Below are 22,714 nucleotides of genomic sequence, written 5' to 3'. Positions count from 1 at the left end.
GCTTTCCTTGGAAGAACAATTTTTTTCCTTCTCTTCCTCTTCTCTGAATTCTTTGTTTGGCAAACCGTAGAAAATTTTCACTTTAGTACTCTCTCTCCACTTAGCAAAATAAGTACATAATCGCTTCTCTTCTTCGGGTGTTTTTATTTGTAGCTTTGGTTTGATTTTTCCCCGTGGTTTTGTTAGATGGTTCCTTTGGCTCATGTGGTTTTTGGTACATGTTTTTTGGCTGTAATTTGGGGGACATTTTTGGATGTTATCCCTTCTTTTTCCTCTCTTTTTCGTTGTTTTTGTTTGTGGCTTTGGTTCTATTTTTTTGTGTGGTTTTCTTGGATGGTCCTTCGATTCATCCGGGTTTTGGTGCAGGTCTCTCTGGTCTTATTTTAGGGAAAATTATGGGATTCTATCCCTTCTTTCTCCTGCTATCTTCGGTCGTTCCCGTTTGTGGCTTTGGCTCGATTTTTCTCTCTGGTTTTGTTGAATGGTCCTTCGATTTATTTGGGTCTTGGTGCAGATCTCTTTGGTTTTTCTGGGCTACCTCTACGCTCACTTCATTCATGGTTAGTTTCGGTTTTTGTCTGCTTTTGGGCAATTGCAAGTTTGAGCTTTTTTTTGGCTGCAGGTTTTCACTTCTCTTTCCATACATTTCCCCGTCCTTTGCTTTTGTACTTCATTTGTTTAGATTTTTTAGTCTGTACTAAAATTTCATATGGGTTGCAAGTCTTCCCCCTTTTCCTCGGTGGCTTCCATGTCCGTTTGATTCGTGGTTTTAATCTGCGTTTTAATACCTTCTTCGATGCTTTTTCCCGTTATTTGCTTTTTTCCCTTATCTGTTTAGATTTTTTAGTGTTGGTTGAGATTGGATATAATTTATGATTAGTTGGCATACATGGTTTTTGAAAAATTCCCTCGCGATAGTTCTCCTTTGTTCTTGATTGGTCCTTTTGTTTAGAGAGAGGTTTTTCTCCACATAGTTCCGTGATGTTTCTGCTCGATCTCCATCTTTTTCTCCTGCATTTATTGAATTGGTGATCTATAGAGTCTACAGTGCTGATTTTTCCTGCCACGTTGATGATTTATACACATTTTGTTGCAAAAGTATTAAATGAAACCTTGATTTTTTCCCTTGACTGGGATGGGTGAAAAATTTATGCTCATAGCGACTTTTGGCTTTTTTTTTTTCCTTTCTGTTTCCTTTTCTCTGGGCTCATTGTTATATTGGTGTTTCTCTTTTTTTTTTTTTTTTTTTTTGCCTTTTCCTATATAAGCGCCGTATTTTTTCTTTTTTTTTTTGCTATTTAGTTAGGGGATCTTTGTCTCTCCTCTTTGGTCCGCCGACTTTATGCTCTCACGTGTGACGTTGTTACAGGTTGTGCAACTGTTCTCTGCTTCTGTATTTAAGAATATAGTTGTACATGAATTTATCATGCATATCTATGCTTCTTTCCATTGCATTTCACGTCTTTACTTCCCTACCTCACCTTCCATCCTTTACTGCTCTATTTAATCATCCATCATTTACTGCTTGATCCTTTTATCTCTGTCTTTTACTCCTTCTGCTCACATTTGGTTGGCAGATAATTTAGACTTGATACAATATTTATAACGCTCTAGGTACTGTTAACAATCCCTATCCATACCTTTATATAATTTCTAGCGATGTGTTGCTCTACTGTGGCGGTATTAATTTTGTTGTTTCTGTTTTGTTATCTGCCTTTATTTTCCTTTGTATTTGCTCAGTATATGATATTTAGATGTTGACCTCCTTATTTATTTCCCAGTCACGCGTATATATGTGCGTGCCTTTATCTATCTCAGTTTTGATAAGTTTTTTTCATGTGGCAATGATGATCATTATTCATTTTGATCTATTGAGTTTTGTATAACTTGTCCAAAGATTGTTGTGAATATGTTTCCCTTATTCGGATTCTGTTTTTATCCCTTCTTTTTGTGTTGGATTTTTCACTAATTTCTCCTGTTGTTATTTCCACTTATTGCGAGGCCTTTGCCTTCTTTGTATTTTCAGTTTCGTTCAAAGACTATTTATAAGTCTATCAATTTTCTTTTTCCACTACAGAGCTTTGACTTTTCTATCCTCTTCTTGCAAAAAAATTATGGGGGGAACAAAATAGAGACCCTCCTATTTTATTTCGGTCCCCTGTGATGCTCTTCATCTCCTCATTGCTTTATTTGTTATCTGATGTCTTTCTTTTTCACGTTTCTCTTACTTTCCTTCGTCATAAATCGCAAGTTTTATTGCTTTCTTTTTTTCCCCCTGTCTTCCAATTTACCTGGTAGTCTTTGGACAACTTTATATATTGCTCCGCTTATTCATTTTGTAGCATATATGACCTATAATGTGTGTGGTGGATATAACATTGTGCCCTTTTGTACAGTTGTCATAGTAGGCAGCCACAATCTATTTATCACACATTGTTGGGAACATTCTATATCTGAGCCACAATTGTTGCCTGAAAACATTGTTATGCCTGTGTCTATTATGTTTTTAAGCCTCTTTTGCCCATTTGTTTGTTTGCTCATTTACTTACTTTATTATTTGTATTTTCTAAGGTTTGTTATCGTTTGTTGCCTCATCCTGTTGCTACTGCATCATTAACCACTGTTCGTGTTCAATTGATCCACATTTGGCACATTAGGGAGGGTTTATAATGTTTGAGGTATTGTTAATAATTTCTGTGCGCGACTTTATAACCTTTGTTACTCATACTACATATATCAATTCCCTATGCTGAATGTTCTGATAAGTTGTTTCTCATCTTATTCATAAATGCTGCCAACCTAAAATGTTGGGAAATGTTCTGCTCCATTCTTAATGATTGCTGATGGTCTGCATCTTTTTTCTTTTGTGTTTTATTAGTGATTGGTAAGTATGGATTGATCTACTGTTTACTCCTTTCTTAATCACATATGTGCTTAAATGTTCATGTTTCACATATTTAGTCTTCATTCGGTTTTCTAATCAGGCCATAATCATTCTAGCTAATCTTCATATCGCGTGTTTTGGATAATTTATTAAAAAGTTACTGTCAATGCATTTTCCTCCATCGAATTCCCACTTTGGCTACTTTTTGTCCTTCTAGGCTTAAAATCTTTTGGCTGTTCATGTTTTGGTTTCTCTCCCTGTTCTAACGCTTTTACTTCTTTGGTATTGTTGTTTCGTTGAAGGATTATCATGCACAATGTGGAAGGAAAAAAAAGACAAGCCTCTTACTTAATATTAATTCGTTTATACATGTCCTAATGTTCGTTGTTCTTGTCCTATTATGTGTCTTCATTCTATTTTGTATTTTCTTACTGCATCGTACTCATATATTAACTTCCTGTTTGTGCATTTTGTTGCAAATATTGTCCCCCCTGCAATGGAATGCCCGTTTTGTCCTTTTTCCCCTCATCTTTCCTCCTTCCCCTCATCTTTCCTCCATCCGTGTAGGGGCTGCTTGGTCTTTTTGGTTCTCACGCATTGATTTCATTGTTTTGTCCCCGCTTCTTTTTCCTTCCTCAGTCTCTTAGTTCGGTGTTATACATATACACACATATCTTTACTTATCGTAGTTTCGGTTAGCTTTTTGCGCGGCGATGATGATTACAATTGATTTTAATGCATTGAGTCTCATGTAAATTGTCCAGAGTTGCTGTGAACATCCCTACAAGAATCCTCATTTTATTGTTTTTTAGATTCTTTCCTAATTTCTCCTTTGTTGTTTTGACTTATTCCGGGACTCTTGCTTTCTTTGTGTTTGGTATTTCATTCGTCTCATGAAAAAAAAAAAAAAAAAAATTGTCAAGGGAAAAAAAAGAGACTTTGCTATTTTATTTTGGCCCTCTCATGATAGTCTTGATCTTTTCATTGTTCCATTTATTCCTTTTTGATGTCTTTGTCTTTTCCACTTCTCTTACTACCTTCTGTTAAGCACTATAGAGTTTATTGCCGTGTTAGTGTCGCTGTTTTTTTTTCCTCCTCCTTTCAATTCGTCTGGTAGTCATTGGACAACTTTATATATCACTCTACTTATTGATTTTGTGTCGCATGGAAACTATAACCTATGTGATGGATGTAACATTCTATCCTTTTGTGCAGTTGTCATTACTAGGCAGCTACGATCTATTTATCACACATTGCTGAGAACATTCCATATTTGAACCACGACTGCCGCATAAAAGCATTATTACATCTGTGATTATTAGCTTTTTGAGTATCTTCTCCCCATTTATTTCTCTGCTCACTTACTTAACTATCCGCGTTTCCTAAGGTTTGCTACAATTTATTGCTTTGTCCTATTTATTCTGTGTGAGCCACTGTTGTTCACATTCAAATACTTCACATTAAGCTCTTTGGGCAAAATTTATAGCATTTGAGGTATTCTTAATAATCTCTCTCCACGACTTCCCTACCTCCCTTACTCATACTGGATGCATTCCTTCCCTGTGCTAAATATTCAAGTAAGTTATGCGCCTTCTCCTCCTCCTTCCTTTTCCTTTGCCTTTCCTCTATTTTGCTTTGTACTATGCATGTCTTTAACCTTTTTGCTCTCATGTGCTCCGGCACTGCAGTTTTGGCCTTAATATATTAGTTCTTTATTTGTTCTCAGCCTTACCTTCTCCTATCATTTCTGTACACATAAACTTCCATATTTCATCGCTCATCATCTGGCATTATTCACTTAGCATCATTCACTATTCTCATCTCCTTCTTTTGAACAGAGGCTTCTTTCCATCTTTACATCCTGCGATCTAATGCTACTATTTTCTCCGCAGCCTTTCATTCCTTTATTTCTTTTCAGGATGGCTCCTTATTCCATTGCAACGTAAATTAGATATACAAACAACCTATTCATAAAAAATTCTTGGAGTTGCTGCATAACTGAGCCATAATTGCTGCATACCAAAATACTATTATCTTTATATACGGTCAATTTTATTACATATTTTCTCTTTTTTCTTTGCTTATTTATTGATTTATTATTTTATTGATGTTTTCCTAACTCTTTCACAAACTCTATTTGGTTAGCATTTGATATGGCAGAGCTTTAATTTGTTAGCCCGCTTTTAAAGGAAGAAACCAGGAATAAAAAGACATCAACATGAAGTTCTCCATTCATGACATTATTCACTGATGAATTTGGCTTATTCATAGTTGTCATCTTATTAATTTATTTTGTATAAGATAATGCTCAGCATTGTAAATTTCATATTATAAATATACTAAAGGAGAGCTGGGGTTTCCTGTTCACGCAGACTCAGTTTACTGTTTCTTCTACAGTGAAGTGACCATTTTACCCTCGATTTACTGCTCCTTCCTTTGTCTGGCGCGGGAGTGGTTTGGTCTTTCACCCGTTTGTGATGGGTTGCTTTTCCGCTTTTGCCCCCGTTGTTTCTCCTTTCTGGACTTTTAGGCTTTGGTTTTTTTGGTGATTTTGCATCCGGTGGAGGCCTAATTTTTCTTTTGTCCTCGATTCCCTCTTCAGTTCTTCGATGGAGCCCTAATTTTTCCTCTGCCTCTCTCCCATTTCCTCCTCTCTCTCATTTCCTCCGCCTCTTTCATTTCTTCTCATTTTTTTTTTTTTTACTTTTTTTCTCTTCTTTTCTCTAGGTTTTTTGGTTTAGCATTTTTTGCCTCGCCATTTTTTTCGTTTCCCTTGCCCTAGCCTTTCTTGCCTCTTTGATGTCCTCATTTTCTCCGCTTTTGTCGCCCCGTTTTGGTGGATTTGATTTTGCAGAAAATGGTGTTACTTTGTGTGATTTGTGTTTTGGCTTCTTCGGCAGTTTTATCGGTGGCTTTGCTTTCATTTTCCCCGGTGGTTTTGGTCTACGGTGCTCTGATTCATTTTGCCTTTGGCAGAGGCTTACGGCATTTTCTTTGTTTGCCTCTATACTGGTTTGATTAGTGATTTTGATTTCTCTATCCTGCTTGGGCATTTTTGTTTGCAGTTTTGGTGTGATTTTTTACTGTGATTTTGTTGGATCAGTCTTTGATTCATGTGGGTGTTGGCGCAGGCCTATTGAGTTTTCCTCGATTGGTTCTGTGCTCGCTTGATTTATGGTTTTGGGTTCGATTTTTGTCCAACTTTAGGGCATTGCATGTTCAGTCATTTTTTGTCTTTGTCTTTCCCCTTTGATTTTGGGGAAAATTTTGGGATTTTATCCCTTTTTTCTTCGACATTGTTCTATCATTTTTATTTGTGGCTTGTTTTTGTGTCTCATTTGTTCTGATTTTTTTAATGCTCACTGAAGTTTGATTTGGGTTTTGGTGCAGGCCTCTTCGGTTTTCTTGGATTGCTTCTAGGCTCAATTCATTTGTGGTCTTGGTTTAGGTTTTTATCTGTTCTTGAGTGACTACATACTTGGCCTCTTTTTTCTTTTTTCTTTTTTTTACTGGTTTTAATGTTTACTTACATTATTCTCTTCGTTATTTGTTTTTGTGCTTCATCTGTTCGGATTTGTTTTGTGTTTTTCGACATTGTTCTACCATTTTTATTTGTGGCTTGCTTTTGTATCTCATTTGTTCTTATTTTTTTTAATGCTCACTAAAGTTTGATTTGGGTTTTGGCGCAGGTCTCTTTCGTTTTCCTGGATTGCTTCTAGGCTCGCTTCATTCGCGGTTTTGGTTTGGGTTTTTATCTGTTTTTGAGTGATTGGATGCTTGGCCTCTTTTTTCTTTTTTTTTTCTTTTTGCCTGGTTTTAATGTTTGCTTACATTATTCTCTTCGTTATTTGCTTTTGTGCTTCATCTATTTGGATTTGTTTTGTGTTTCTTAAGACTGAAACAAATTTCTAATTGACTGGTATGTACTGTCCGTGAGAAATTCCTTTACACCTGTTTATTATTATTCTTGATTGGTCCTTTTGTTCACAAAAGAATTCTTATCTGCGTAGTTCCGTGTTGTTTCCGATTAATCTTGATTTTGTTTGCCTGTATTTATTGAGCTGATGATCTGTAAAGTCTATGGTACTGATTTGTCTTGCCACGTTGATGGCTTATGCTCACTTTGCTGCAGAGGTATTTAATGAATCCTTGATTTTTTTTTCTATTTTCCGTGTTGTTTCCGATTAATCTTGATTTTGGTTGCCTGTATTTATTGAGGTGATGATCTGTAAAGTCTATGGTACTGATTTATCTTGCCACGTTGATGGCTTATGCTCACTTTGCTGTAGAGGTATTTAATGAATCCTTGATTTTTTTTCTATTTTCCGTGTTGTTTCCAATTAATCTTGATTTTGGTTGCCTGTATTTATTGAGGTGATGATCTGTAAAGTCTATGGTACTGATTTGTCTTGCCACGTTGATGGCTTATGCTCACTTTACTGCAGAGGTATTTAATGAATCATTGATTTTTTTTTCTATTTTCTGAAATGTTTAAAGAATTTGGCCAAAAAATGTTGGTAATTGTTATATTAATGTTTAAAAAATAGGTATCTTTCTCCTTTTCCATATTGTTATTATTTTACTTTTTATTATCTAATTTGGAAATTTTAACTTCGGGTTTTTTCTCACCGACTTTGGGTTTCTACGTGGGATTTTGTTATAGGTTGCTCATTAGTTCTCTGTTTCTGTATTTAAAAATGTGCCTGCCTGTGGATTTATCATGCATGTCCCTATTTCTTTCCCTTGCATCTCCTGTTTTTGCTTCCTTATTTTACCTTCAATCATTTACTGCTCCACTTCATTCTCTACTATTTATTTTCTGATCCTTTTATCATGGTGACATTTGGTTGGCTAATATTTCAGACTCAATACAGCATTTGTAGCGTTCGAGGTACTCCTGAGGTTTCCTATCCATAGCTTGCTCATTTATGTTGTTGATATTGAATGCACTGGTTTGTTGTGGGGCTATTAATGTCTGTTGTTTGTCTTTTATTACTTGTCATTTTTTTCCTCTGTATTTGCTAGGTATATCATATTTACGTGTTCACTTGCTGCTTTATTAACTGTCTTGGTTTTCCTCTGTATTTGCTCAGTATATGATATTTATATACTTGCTTATTTATCTCTTACTTACATGTGTGTGTGTGTGTATATATATTCCTATTTTTACTTATCCCATGTGTGTGTGAATTATGAGAGAGAAGCCTTGCACAATGAAATTATGATATAAAATGACATACCTGTGAACTGTCACTGATGTTGTGAATTAGATTCTGACACCATAGAACGACACACTAGAATTGCACATGATTATCAATTTCCTCCCAATGCGTACATAATTTTGTAACCTAAGTTAGTCATGATGCTTGGTGAATTATTATTTTTTTCCGTATTGACTATTTTATTGAAAACCTATTTCTAGGTGTCTTGAGCTTCTTTTTTTACGCTGAGCTTTAGCTCCACCATCCTGTTTTTGCTGTTTCATAGAAGGAAAAAAAAACTATTAGAAAAAAGACAAATATTCTGTTGTCTTATTTTTGTCCCCTCATAACATTCTTCATCATTTTCTTATTGCTTTGTTTCTTCCTTCACTTTTACCATAAATTACAGTTTTTATTGCTCTGTTGGTATTGTTCTTTTCCTCTCTTTCAATTCACCTGATAGTCTTTTATTTTTGGTCTAGATTTTTTACTCCTTTGTGTGTTGTCACCTTTACTTATTCCAAGGCTTTAGTGAAGAGGATCTTCATAAAATATATATATATATATGGATTAAAAAAAAAGAGAACTTCATAAAATAACAAGTACCTTAGAAGGAAAACAAATTTTTTCAAAGAAGTGGGAGGAGGCGGGTACGCCTCTTTGTTCCATTATTTCAGATGGCATTTTTTGTGGTTCAGAAAGCAGAGATTTCACCAGAGAAAAAAAAAAATCCCAACTATTTAATCTACTTATGGACTGTCTCTACACTACAAGGTCCTCATCTACATAAAATGAAGAATAAAACAGAAACCCAACAGACTGAAAGCATTGAAAATGGCAATTGGTCTTCTGGTTTCGTCATTTATTTCGTAATTCAAGGTAAAAATTTGAGAAAGAAAAAACCTCTTTATTTAGAATGAAAAGGATCAAACTTGGGCCAAAAAATTGGTTGCCGAGAAAATTAGAAGGAAATGAATAGGATCAAATTAGGCAAAAAAAAATCGCTAATTAAAACTTAAGTTTAATCAGAAACAGAAAAGATAAGCCCAAAACCTGTTTAATCAGGATGAAAAGGATCAAACTTCGGCCAAAAAAATTGGTTGCTGAGAAAATTGCTAGGAAATGAAAAGGATCAAACTTGGGCCAAAAAAATCATTAATTAAAACAGAAATTTAATCAGTTAAAGAAATAGAAAAGATAAGCGCAAAAAAAAAAAAAAAAAAGGAAGAGAAGAATTTAATCGTAATTGGGAACCAGTCCAAAATTTGACTCTCCAAAATTAAGAAATCAGAATTAAAGTTCCAAAATTCTGCAATAAAATTTAACAAGAAATTGTAGAAGATCAAAAGAGAAGAGGATCTAACCCTAAGGTAATAAAGCTACACTGACAATAGAGGAACACAACAGCAAAGAAGAAGAAAGAATTGTATATATATATATATATATTGTAAATAATTTTATATGACAATATATTATACATATATATTTTGTATATATATATATATTTATTGTAAATAACTTCATAGAACAATGTCCTATGTATATATTCATGTATAAATACAGACAAATAATCTATTTATATTGTATACAAATTAATAACTTAACCTAAAAAACAAAATTATTTTCTACTGCAATGCGTGCAAACGCGCGCATCTATGGCTAGTTTTTTACTATTATAGGCATCTCTATGTTGTGTCACTTATTCTACAAATATACACATACAGTCACAGATACAAAATTATTGCGCGCTGCAACGCGCAGGTACAAATCTAGTTTAATCTAAACAAATATAAAAGAGCCAAAAGGCTCTTGAATAACGCTTCTCCTTTAACTCACCACGTGTCGGCTCCTCCAATTTTCCCTCTTTTGCCTTTTCTTTTTCTTTCTTTATTTCTTTTATATATTTTTATCTTTATTTATTTTTTTTTTTTTTACTTTAAGAATGTTTTTGTACAATTTAATTTTTGTGTTTTTTAAAAATTCATTTTTTCCACTTTACTCCTACAAAAAAGTAATTTCTTACGATTTAATTTTGTAGGACTTTGCCTCCATTTCATTAAGACCACTAATTTTTTAAGACTGTTTGATCTAGTTAAAATTACACCTAATGAAAAATATACAAAACAAACAATTTATGAAATAGTTTTTGGTCAAAATCACTATTTTTTCACTTTACTCGTATGAAAGTAATTTCTTATATTTTATTTTTTAGGACTTTCGCCAGTAGAGCCTCTATATTGGTAGAGCCGTTAATTTTTAGGGATTGTTAGATCTGGTCAAAATCACATTAAATTAAAAGGGTGTGCAGAATAAACGATTTCTGATACAGATCTGATAGGTGAACATAGAGAACTACTAATTGCTCGTTTTTCTAATCTTATCAGAAAAACTCTCTAATTTTTTATGTGCGTTTAAAAAAATAATCTTTACCTTCATAAAAGAGGCAAAGCGGGTTTTAATCACTTTCTTTTCTTTCTCCACATGGGAACTCTCCTCTTTTTCTTTCCTCCTTTTCTTTATTTTTTGTTTTTTTTTCTTATTGTTTTTCCTTTTTTATTCATTAGTTTGTTTTTTCCTCTTTTTCTTTTTGCTTAAAGCTCCTATACAGTTTTTTTTTTAATTTTTAATTTTTAATTTTTTTCCACTTATCATCTTATAATCTTTTTCCCTTTTTTTTCCTGTGTTATCCTATATTTTAAGAGGTATTTTACTAATATACGTTTTCTTCTTTACCTTATTAACATAGTATTTTAATAAAAAAGGTAAATGAGATATTTTGATATTTAGCATGTAAGAGTAAAAAAGTTTAATAGAAGAGGTGTTGACGTGATTAGTTGGGGTTAAAGGGTGGCTTTGTAATTTTAATAAAATAGAAGAGGTCATTGTTAATTGCTCTGCATGAAAAGTGCTAATAACTCTTCATCTTTGTCTTGCATGTCAATTTATTTTCTTTTAATCTTTTTTTCATTTATTATGTTATAAATTTTTTCCTAATTTTTCTGATAATATTATATTTTACGATGTGTTTCAATAAAATTATCTTTTTATTTTTACCTTACTTAAATATTTATATAAATAAATTTCTTATAATCTAATAAATAATAAATTATTAAGGTGATTTTAACATGTGCGGAGCACGTTTTTTTTAAAAAAAAAAAAAAAAAAAAAAAAAAAAAAAAAAAAAAAGGTCGCAAACTTGCAAATACGTGGCAAACAGATGAGTGTGAACGTGGGTTAAAAGGGACGGTGACATTCTTGCAATATGTGTGGAAAAAATGTCATTATTAAGCATGTTTGTTTGTACAAATCAAGAGCTGAAAGAGTATTTAACCCCACCAATCAAATCTACCGTCTAATACCATCTTCTCATTCCACTTAATTAAAACAAATTAACATCAAATCTCAACTCTAAGCACTAACTTTTCATCCTCCATATATTCACAGACAAAACATTACTACTTCATATACATAAAATCTACCCTCAAACTAAACACCCTAACAACAAAAATCACTCTTGTCACACACAATTACAAACAAACATAAATTAAACTTAAAGCTAGTTTAGTTCTCCACAACCTTATTGGCCTTGGCAATACTCATAATATACTGAATCTCCTCAGCAACTTCCTTCATTGAAGGCCTATTCTGCCTTCTCTCCTCCAAGCACCCCACAGCCAAAAACCCAATTGCCTTCATCGTATCTCTCTCCAAATCACTCGCTCCTTCTTTCAAATTCGGATCCACGGCCTCCATCAACATCTCCTCTGCCACCATTCTCTGCACATAAACCGCCAAATTCACATCATCCGATTCTCTACTGAAATCTATGGCTTTCTGAGACGTCAAGAGCTCCAACAACACGACTCCGAAGCTATAAACATCGCTCTTATCGGTCAACTGGTAGTTCCGGTAATACTCGGGATCGAGATATCCGAGAGTGCCCTGAGCACAAGTCGAGACATGGCTCAAATCCGCGTGAGCCAGCCTGGAGAGACCGAAATCGGAGACTTTGGCGTTCATCTTCTCGTCGAGGAGAATGTTGCTGGACTTGACGTCGCGGTGGTAGATTGACGGGACGGCGGAGAAGTGGAGGTAAGCGAGTCCCTCCGCGGTGTCGTGAGCGATTCGGAGACGGTCTTCCCATAAGAGATGATGATCATTTCGTTGTCGGAGATGGTCGAAGAGCGTCCCGTTTTCGATGAATTCGTAGACCATGATCGGCTGCTCCAGCTCGACGCAGCAGCCAAGGAGGCCGACGAGGCTGCGGTGGTTGACCTGGCAGAGAATGCGGACCTCGTTGAGGATCTGGTCGGTTCCCTTGGTGTTGCCGAGCTTGGCGCACTTGATGGCCACGGTGGTGCCGTCTTGGAGGAACCCTTTGTAGACTTCTCCGTAGCCACCGGAGCCGAGGAGGCGGTCTTTGGCGAAGTTGTCGGTTGCTTTCTTGATCTCCTTGCCGGTGAAGACCTTTGCGGCTCTTCCGGTGCCATTGGCGTTGAGTATCTCCTCCCGCTCTCTGGTAAGACGCTCTTGTGCTTCCTTGATGCGCCGGTGACGCCTGTAGAGGAGAGCGGCGATGACTGTGGCGATAAGGATTCCGCCTATGCCGGAGGTTAAGCCTGCGGAGACAAATTTTGTTTTTGTGCTCAACTTGGAGAGAAGTTTAATTGGCGTTGACTTATTCGAGTTGAGATGGGAATTTATCGGAGAGTTTTTTAATAAATATGGCTTAGTTTCTATTTGTATGCAATATAGTAATAATACGGAGACATGCACGCTACTGATATGTTCGAATATTTGTAGTACATTTTTTAGTGTAATTCTTACTCACAAAGATTGAAGTGCAATGTTTTTTCTTTTAAAATACTAATGCAACCGGTATTTCTCCACCGTTGCAAAATTGGAGCAATCTGGGGGTTTTTTTTTTTCTTTTCTTTTTTTAAAAGTTATCATACTGCAACCTCAGAAACTTCAAAAGACTAGAATAAAAGTAATAGAAAGGAACAGTAACAATAACAGCAGTCAATAATCCAATCCTCGACTAATCATGTCTTAATTCATCACGAGTCAAAGCCAACCGAATGAGCTACATATAAATATAATACACCCTATGATATGAATGCACAACCAACCAACCTACCAGTTTGACATATGCTACGTGTCCTAAATTTAGTTTATAGACATATAGATCCAATTCAAGAAAAAAGAATTAAAATATTGTAATCGTATAACATATATAGTTATATACCTATATAATTTTTTATTTCAAACAAAGTGTTTCTTTCATTTACATAGCACAACATATACTATACAGGTGTATCAAACAAACATATAGTGAAATCACATTCATTGGATATAGTCAAATATGAACTATAAGTATTACTCGTTGCCACATAATATATAAAACTTTCAGCAAAAAAAAAGTCCAATAAATTAATGAAATAATAAGAAAACATTTTCAACGACTCTGTTGGGGGAAAAAAAAAAATCATGTTGGTACTGAACTAAACAAGATAAAAGTTGGACCAGAAATCTATTGGCGGAACGTCCAAAAAGAGAACAAATTAAAAGGGAAGTTATACCTGCTATAAGTGCAGTCCGCTTTGAATCGTCACAGCCGTCAGGATCTTGACACGTATCATCTATCAAACAGAAAAACAAACAAAAATAAAAAGTCAACAGGTCTCCTCCTCTTAATTTCCTGTCAAGTCAAAAAAATTGAGCAAAAAAAAAAAAACTCACTTTCCGCACAAAATCCGTTGATTGGGTCCCACACGAGCCCCTCGTTACAGAAGCATCTCCGTTCCCCACCACCATTCGCCGTATCGGTTCTGCAAGTGGACCGGGCATCACAGTCTGACTGGGCCGCACAGACGGATTCCCTCGGCGACACCCACTGGATCTCCACCCCTGGATCGGTCCACTGACCCACGGGCCGGGCCGGGTCCAGATTCACGAAGCTGGTGTAGGCGCTGCAGCCAGACTCCCTAACCCGAATCATGTACGACGTCGACGACCCGCCGGCTCTGAACGTGCAGCAGAGCTGTGCGTCCTCGCACGCGCCGCCGGTTTCGTTGATGTAGGAGTGGCAGAGGCTGGCGGAGGAGCAGTTAAGCGGGGAGCGGAGGAGGGAGTCGGAGCAGTTGAGGTAAAAGATGGTGTTACTGCTGGTGACGTTGAAGGGGAGGGAGCTGTTAAGCTGGATGCCCTGGTGGCGGATATCCTCTGCGACGCAGGCGTTTTGGAGGAGCGGCGAGGGCGAAATCACGAGGCGCTGGGTGGGGCCGGAGATAGAGGTGATCGGGTAGGAGTTGTTGAGGGTGTCGAAGAGGAGTTTGCTGCCGTTGCAGCGGATCTTGTAGGACTGGTCCCCGCAGGTTGGGGAGGTGCTCAGAGGGTACGGTACGGTTGTGGAACCGCAGTCGGGGCAGGTGGTTAGGGGTGCTGTTACGGCGGCAAGGGACAGTAGCGCCGCCGTCAAGAGCAGGATTTTCGACGTTACCATCGCCATCGAGAGAGGGAGGAGTTGCAAAGATTTGGTTTGATTGGTGTAATGGTGGTGTGGTGTACTTAAAATGAGTCGTGAGACGTTTTTGTCAAAGTTTTTGCCGAAATTTAGAAGATTCTTTATGGATTACAAGTCATTAGAGTTCCTTTGGTCGTAGATTCAAATCAAAGTAATTCTAATTCTAATTTAGAATTATAATTTATAATTTTGAGTTCAGATTCTGAAATTATAATTCAGAATTAGAAATTTGAATCACTTTAAATTAAGAGATTTAGGTCCCGTTCTTTTCGCTGATTCGACTTTAAAATTCGAGTTTTACTACAGTAAAAAACTCTCAGAAAGAGTCACATCTAACTTTTTTACTACAATAAAAAACTCTTACACAACATCACATCTCAACTCGAATTAAAAACTCAAATTAACGAACCGAACGGGCCCTTATAGTTTTAAAATCATGATTTGAATTAATTTAAAACATCACATCAAATTTTAAATTATAATTAAGAATCATTCAAATTAAACACTAATTTTAAATCATGATTTAAAATTATTTTAAATAAACACTAATTTTAAACTAATACCTAAAATTATAATTCTGAATTCATTTACTAAACACACCCTTAGAATTACTAGTGAAAAATGCGTGAAACCTGATTTAGGTGGTCCGACTTTGACATCTTTGACAAAAGCAAAAAAAAAACAAAAAACAAACAAAAAACAAAACAAAAACAAAACAAAACAAATACAAAAACAAAAAAAACAAAACAAAACAAAACAAAACAAAAAAACCAAAACAAAACAAAAAAATTACGACTACACAATAATATCAACCTAACAAAGATCAGTTAATAATTTTCTAAACATCATATGGATCTTTAATATAATATTTCCGATTGCAAATTTTCAATTGGCCTTAATAATATATCTGATCCTCTCCCTCTTGTATAGTTTGGTATACTTCCGACCTTTGCATAGTGCTCGAGTTCTCGCTACTTGGTAGGTTTCGTTTCATAAAAAACATAAGAGTAGCAAGATTAAAAACGCCATTTTTGTGAAAGAACCCTACGGTTTGTGAATATTTCAAGGTAAAACAGGCACTTACATTCTATTCGATTTGTAAATAAAAGCATGCGCATAAAATAGAAATAAATAGAATAGCATAAAGGAGAAGTCCAGGGCAATCGGAATAAAAAGGATTATGCTCTTGCGTCCAATACGGCAATGCCCAAGTGATAGACCAAAGGAAAATTGCACACGATGTGACTGAAAGAAAGTTTTGTATCTAGAAAACCCAAGAAGTCAAGCGCCTAATGGCTAATAGCTGCCAAGGAAAAGGCAGTTGGTTGAATTTTTTTTTCTTTTTTGAATAATTTGTTTCTATTTGAGCATCTGGAATTTCTTCTAAGAATGTTTCTCTATGGTGCTCATTTGGATCGGAGAACACGCAGAATATGACAAGCATAACTCTTCCTTATTCTTTCCCTTTATATATATACACACTACAATCTATCATGTAGGTGCTCTGTGCTCATGAGGTGGTTCGAACCCAGAAGGTGTGGGAACAAGCCACTTTCCTGATTTTACATAAGAAACGCATTGCTTCTGCTCTAAGTATACATTCAATTGGAAAAAAAAAATAAATAATAAATATAAACCCTTTTCGATTGGAGTTAAAAAAGCAACCCTTTCACATAAATAACCTAGCATTCGAAAGCATATGATTACATCTAGTAGTTCAAATTTGCATGGAATAAAAATATACACAATGGACTAAATCTGTTTCTACATGACAAGCCGATGCCTCACTCTTGCAACGGTTTTATGACTGTGCTAGTCATGGTGAACTTTCGGCCATCAAAGAATGAGCAGATTGCATATATGTATATGCATTACGAACCTATTGATTGTATGTACACATACACATATAACTCAACAATTACCACTCCATTCAACTCCTACCTAACAAAACTGTGCCTAATCAATCTGGGGGAGAAGGAACTCAAGTGGGTGATTCAGCCAAGAGCAGGGTATGCCACCAGCCACAAGCCACTTTTTTAGGGACACAACCGGCTATGACGACTTCAGAAGGAGTGTTACGATCAATAACATCTCCCAAGCCAAGCTGCCACGTAAACGAGTTGTCAATGTACCAGAAAAATGCAGGGTATGGAATATACATCTTTGTAGCATGGCAGGGCTTAAGATGATATTATATTTATAATAGTAATGTTTTGTGTTGTTTGACCTGTAAGATCCAAGGAGTGTCATACCTGGCCATATTTGTTCCATCCCCAGCAAAACACTTTGCCATCCTCTTTTGAAAAGCAGGAGGAGCAAGTCAAGAAGAAATAAAAGAAAAACAATGAAGTCAGAATCACTTTGGGCTTCAATTCATGTAAATTAACATTCTCAACTAAATTAACATCGCAACATGCATGCTGAGATGATAAAATACTAAATGTCAAAAGGAAATATCACTCGAAGATTAAATAGGGAAATGACGTTTATTAAATCTAAATTTTATCTATTGCTTTCTACATTTCATCTATTGCTATAAGTTCATACAAGCCGTAACACTAACTAATCGTAGCTAACAGCCTTTGGCCTTTACTTTCTAAGAAATGTAAACCTATCTCACCCTCGTGAGTCGTGCCACTGAAATCTCATATTCAACTGTGTATATATATAATATATAATATAACTAAAACTTTTCCTCTTTGATCATTATTCAGTAAGAAAATTTTTGGTTGTTTGACATTAAAAAAATTGACTGGAGAATGGAAGATGCTTATGAAATGCCCATCCAACAAAATCTCTCTAGCATTATATGTGTGTATGTTGTGGTGACATACCCGTGATTATGGCACTATGACGAGCCCCACAAGATATGCTTTTCGCTTGTGTACTTTCCAGACTTGGAGCATCAAGAAGCCTTGGGAGAGTCTGGATTAAAATTCAGAAAATGCTTAAATTAGTTGAAATTTGTGATCTATCAGCAAAAGTTATGATACACGATTAAGCAATCAGATTTGTATAGTTTCAACATTCTACGTTAGAAGGGTGTGGCAAAATGAAGAACTAAGATTATCAGGTTGTCATTCTCTAGAGTTCAGCTCGGAATCTAATCTAAGACATCTAATCTTGGTACTTGTAACGTTTTCCTGCACCATTATCTGGATGGATATAATAAGGTAACTTAGGTAAAGACTTCTGACATTGCAACTCTTGGCAACTCGTATAGTCTAAAAAAGGGTAATTATACATGCGTAACTTCTAGTTTATTTTAGAGTGTACCTCAGCTTGCTCAGCTCCAGTTCCCAGCTGCCCAAATTGATTCCCACCAAATGCGTAAACATCGCCGTCAGAAGATACGCAAACAGTGTGCCACAGTCCTGCAGCAACACTCTCTATCCTAATACCCAGTAGGGAAGAGACACAGACTGGGCTTAATTCATCATCTGTACATCCTTGCCCGCACTTGAAGAAAACAACATAACAAGAATTAGTCGTGCTTCATTATCATGTAAAGAAAACAAGCAGCGAAAAATAAGGTGTGAAGGAGATGTCATTAGAAGGGAATAGAATAGATATATTCCTTGTTTGATGAACCATCTTGCATATCTACACTTCCTTTTCTGCACCAATTCTACTTTACCTACATATTAATCCTGAGAACCGTTAAAACATTGGAAACTCCAACCAGTCATGGATGGATGTAAGGATAAAAAATTTAAACATGTCAGGATTGCGAGCTGAGGAAATGGAGCATATATTACCGCATTTTTTAGCATATTTTGAAGCTGTGACAGGTGAGTTTCTTTTTCATGCTCATCATGAATGGTCTCGCAACCAATAAATCATTTAAAAGAAGCAAGTATCACAGAAAAGTTAATTGCATAAGTACTTAAAGTATAGTCAATTATGAATAGGATTGAAAATTTTGTGTGCAGAAAATGAAATACATATTACCACAAAATCAGGAAAGACCATAAAAAGATTCTAGTCAACACATTGTGATTAGCATCACCTAGCAAGTTGCGAAAAACTGTAGGATATAAACTACTAAATAGGGGAAACAGCCCACTCATTTATAGAGACCTCCACAAATAACTTATTATACTTTGGCAAATCAAACTCAAAGGTAATAGCAGCCTGTCCTAACCCTAAGAGACTATTAAGCAAAAAACTTCAGGAAAAGTACTCTGTTGTCTTTACTATGTTTATGACTTGGAAAATTTCCCTTTGGTAAACAATTAATTTTGGCGCAAAACCAAGCAAAGCTATACATGTGAAGCAATTGTTTTGCAAAAGAATGCATCTATTTCATAACTCAAAATATCATAGTCCAATAAAATACAATAACTCCTAACAAACATACAATCAATGATAAGAATTTGAAATTTCATTCAACGAATTATGAAAACCAACAAACAACGATTCTTTGCTACTAAGAATTATAGGTTATAATCAAATGAAAATTTAATTAGACAGAAATGCAATTGTTTTTGAAAGAACCAATAGTGAGAATGAAAGCTCAGATATTAACTTGAACCACATCTCTAGGTAGTAATGCGTAGCGAGAAAAGTGGCAAAGGAGCATCTCTGCTGAAATAAGTAAGAAAATACGAGCACAATGACATTAAGAAATTAATGCTCTAGAATAACTCACCTGTCCATAAAGCCCCCAGCCAAACGTAAGAAGCGCTCCAGCATCTAAAATGCAAAAAATCACACGAGTGTTTTGAAAGTTAAGTAAAGATATTCTAAATAAAAAATTTCCTATTTCTCCAATTTATGGATTTTTAATATTTATGTCTAGATGTTCATTAGCAACTTGTTGAAAGAAAGCTCAAGCATTTGTTATGTCTCAATGTTCATTAACAGAATTCATGTCAAGAGAACACCTAGATATGGCCTGCCGGATGTGTAGACACACTAAGAGACCCATTTATTTGGGACTCAAAGAAAAACAGATATCCAGCAGAAAATATCCATATTTAAACTTAAATGAGAAAAAAACAGTCAAACTACCTGTGATTACTGCACTATGCCGCCCTCCACAGGCTATTGCCTTCACATAATTTCCAGGAACTCTGTAACTCTGTCCTTCGCTTATGCTTCCACGAGAGATCGCAGAGGATCTATCCTTTCCATAAGAAGAGGAATCGATACAAGGAACAGGATGTGGAGATGACACCATGCGTATTCGGGAGCCCAAGCCGAGTTGTCCTTCGCCGCCATAGCCCCAACCCCACACCTGACCTATATCTGCAACCTTGGGAAAATCAGCATGCATAATACATCGTGGTTCAGAACATAGATTTTGTAGCTACTAACTGGATGTAAAATGACTCCATTGTAGCAGCAGTGTGCATGAAATCTGCAGTTTAGGAACAACAATTATTCAAAGCATGGTAAATTACCTGACAATGCTAGAGTGTGGCGTCCTCCAGCAGCAACAGTGGATATTCTGACTCCAGCATTCAGTGTCACGAGACATGGCAAGGCTGAAAGGCTTTCTTCAGCAGATGATGAACTCTCAGCTGCTTGCTTTGCTGAAGATACTCTCCTCCGCTTTGTACTTTCTTCTCCACCTCTAGCATCATTGGCAGAACCTGCTCCTCCACTGGACCGTGACCCTTGAGAACGAGGGCTAACTATACCATATGCACCAAATATTAACATTAGTCCATAGCTGAAAAAATGGAAAACACTTTTGGAACTGATGAAAAAGCAGCAAAATTAAAATTCTCTTTTCTTTTTTTTTTTTTAATTGCAAGATGAAATTACCTTGTTCCATCGAAAAGGAGCTCTGCCTTTCAAGTACTTCCTTCTCTGTGCTTGCACCTGCAGATAGGTCTCCAAAGACCTTCCCAGAAGGAATACACTCTTTCCAACCCCAAGTGTAAACTTCTCCAATATCTGCACAAGCACATAACAAAACCTCCCCAACTCACTAAACAACTTCCACAGGAAACGTAACAAACAAAAAGGTAACAATACATAAAAACGTTTTCTTTCTGTACTTTAATCAAAAAAACCAAATTACTTGTACGAGGTGCTTCTCTTGTAAACTTCTTGTCTACATTGTTTGCAACCCCTCGGCGTCTTTTAATGAACTTACTTATCAAAAAAAAAAAAAAAAAAAGAAAGGAAAAAAGGGAGGGTTATCAATTGCTTGAACGTTTTTTACAACTTGAAGATGACTTTCAGAATACTACATCCGTAAATTTCTTCACTCATTTTCCATTCATTAAGAAAAATTGTAACTTTTTCACATGAAAATCTGTAAGGAGTTATTGTTATAGTACCTGTAACTGCAACACAATGGGCCCAACCTGCAGCTGCCCTTACTATAGACGCCTCTGTTGGAAGGGGGAAAGGCTCCGGGGTTTCCTAAGCAAGTGAAATCGAACAATGTCGATAAGTTTCGGTCCGAAACAATTTTAAGCAAAAGAAAAAGTGAATTGATTAATTCAGAATCTCATGTTGTTCTACTACCCCATGCTTCCCGGATGTTACATAACTTTGACCTAGATCATCCGTGGAACCCCATGTAATGAGCTTTCCAGACTCTGAAGCAGACAACAAACACGAGAGGAATATAAACAAACTTTTCTTGCAATACAACCACAGCAGAGGATTATGTATAAAACAATCAACCAAGTAAAACTGCCTTGAATTTAAAGAAAAAATTCAAATTCTTACAAATGGAAGAATTCCTATGAGGAGAAGAATGGTTTGAATTAACAGTATGAACTTGATTAAACAAAGAAAAAAAATGAAAAAAAAAAGTCCAAGAAATTTGACTTAGTTGACGATGAATTTCGTTTCACAAAAGAAAGGGAAAACAAAAATCAGACTTTCAATTCATCCAGTTATCAGGTAATAATGTCTGACAATTATACTTTAGAGAGAAAAAAATAATTGCTTTTTGAATGCAAATTATACATCGATTTTGATTAGAGAAGTTTAAACATGAGGAAGCTAATATAAAAGAAAATAATTGGACCATCTTCAATGAGATTCCTAGATTTTTTCACTCCCATAACGCCGCATTTTCCAGCTAACCAAACAGGGGAATAAAATAGTGTCAAAAACCTATTGACCTCAAACTGACAAATCACCGTCAATTTTTAATCTCTAAAGAAGCCGCAATGTAGGAAGAAAAGAAGAACAGAAAAAAAACAAAAAACAAAAAACAAAACAAATATAAAGGCGAAGATCGAAGGAAGCACCAGAAATGGCCATGGCGAATCCGCAGCCTCCGCCGCAAACATCCATCCACGAGAACGGCGGCGGGAGGCGGACGATTGTCGGCGGGAGGAGAGGCGTCCTCTGCTGCAAAGCTCCGGGAAGGCATCCCCACATGTACGCCACTCTCTGCGCAGCCTCTTTCTCCTCCATTTTCACATCTCCATCGCCATTCATGGCGTCGCTCGAAAATGGAAAGAAAGGGCAAAAAAAAAAATAGCAAAAAGGGAGAAAGTGAAATACTTTCCGAGTCTTTCTGGTTCTTCGACTTCAATGTGTTTAATGGTATTGTTAAGAATTTTTTGTTTGGGAGCTGAGAAACGGGAAAGGACTATTTGGTGGGACTAGAAAGTGTGTCGGAAAGTGCCCTAAGAAAAGAGGAGGAGAAAAAAGGAATGGAATGGAGGGGCCGTATCATTTTAACGAGAAATGGGGGTGCCACGTAGGACGAACCTCGTTGTGTTGTGACACGTGGCGCGTCGTGAGCCCGTAGATTCTTCGGCCATTTGTAGCCAGGAATTGCTGGAAGTTTCTGGAAGGTCGGGGCTCTCGAAGTCTAAGAGGCCATGCGAGAGAGCTAGCGTGTCCTCTATGAGATGACGACACGTCTTGGGTTCTCACGCCAACTCCAATCATTGTGCGTCGCCACGTGTCCTTTCCTGAATTATTTTGCCCAACATCATGTGGCGGTAAGCGTGGGCCCATGTGCTTCGCTCATGTCCCTGTTTTTTCTTTTTCCTCTTTTTCTAAATTTATGTGCATGTTCTTTTATTTATTTTTTTTTATAAAGAATCGATGCGCATGCTCTTTTCTTCCTTTGTTCTATTTTTTGAAAATTTATGGGTGCGTTTTTTTAGTTATTTTTAG

At 36.2% G+C, this 22,714-nt stretch overlaps 2 protein-coding genes across 4 annotated transcripts; both read right to left on the bottom strand.

Moving 5' to 3' along the window:
- Window positions 1-11,381: 11,381 nt before the first annotated feature.
- LOC21393203 (wall-associated receptor kinase-like 20) lies at window positions 11,382-14,708 on the bottom strand. Its single transcript, XM_010107119.2, has 3 exons — window positions 13,828-14,708; window positions 13,668-13,727; window positions 11,382-12,704 (listed from the first exon to the last, which is right to left on the bottom strand). Exons 1-3 carry the CDS (start codon window positions 14,594-14,596, stop codon window positions 11,647-11,649), a joined length of 1,887 nt encoding a protein of 628 aa, XP_010105421.2. The 5' UTR covers window positions 14,597-14,708; the 3' UTR covers window positions 11,382-11,646.
- Window positions 14,709-16,257: 1,549 nt separating this feature from the next.
- Window positions 16,258-22,343, bottom strand: LOC21393202 (ultraviolet-B receptor UVR8). Of its 3 annotated transcripts, none has more exons than XM_024171553.1 (11): window positions 21,832-22,343; window positions 20,905-20,989; window positions 20,643-20,716; window positions 20,384-20,515; window positions 20,017-20,250; window positions 19,625-19,861; window positions 19,263-19,306; window positions 17,888-18,070; window positions 17,446-17,536; window positions 16,864-16,907; window positions 16,258-16,715 (listed from the first exon to the last, which is right to left on the bottom strand). In XM_024171553.1, the coding sequence occupies exons 1-11, from the start codon at window positions 22,022-22,024 to the stop codon at window positions 16,593-16,595; spliced, it is 1,440 nt and encodes a 479-aa protein (XP_024027321.1). In that variant the 5' UTR covers window positions 22,025-22,343; the 3' UTR covers window positions 16,258-16,592. The 3 variants fall into 3 exon arrangements, with proteins under 3 accessions (XP_024027321.1, XP_024027320.1, XP_024027322.1); XM_024171552.1 differs by lacking the exon at window positions 20,643-20,716 and adding an exon at window positions 21,095-21,168 and having other exon boundaries at window positions 21,832-22,340; XM_024171554.1 differs by lacking the exon at window positions 20,643-20,716 and adding an exon at window positions 21,095-21,168 and having other exon boundaries at window positions 16,644-16,715; window positions 16,839-16,907.
- Window positions 22,344-22,714: the final 371 nt, after the last annotated feature.

This window comes from Morus notabilis, unplaced genomic scaffold (assembly GCF_000414095.1).
Source record: "Morus notabilis unplaced genomic scaffold, ASM41409v2 Scaffold1198, whole genome shotgun sequence".
NCBI lineage: Eukaryota > Viridiplantae > Streptophyta > Magnoliopsida > Rosales > Moraceae > Morus > Morus notabilis.
Note: the sequence above shows the minus strand (reverse complement) of the source record. Positions and strands in the feature narration are given on the sequence as shown.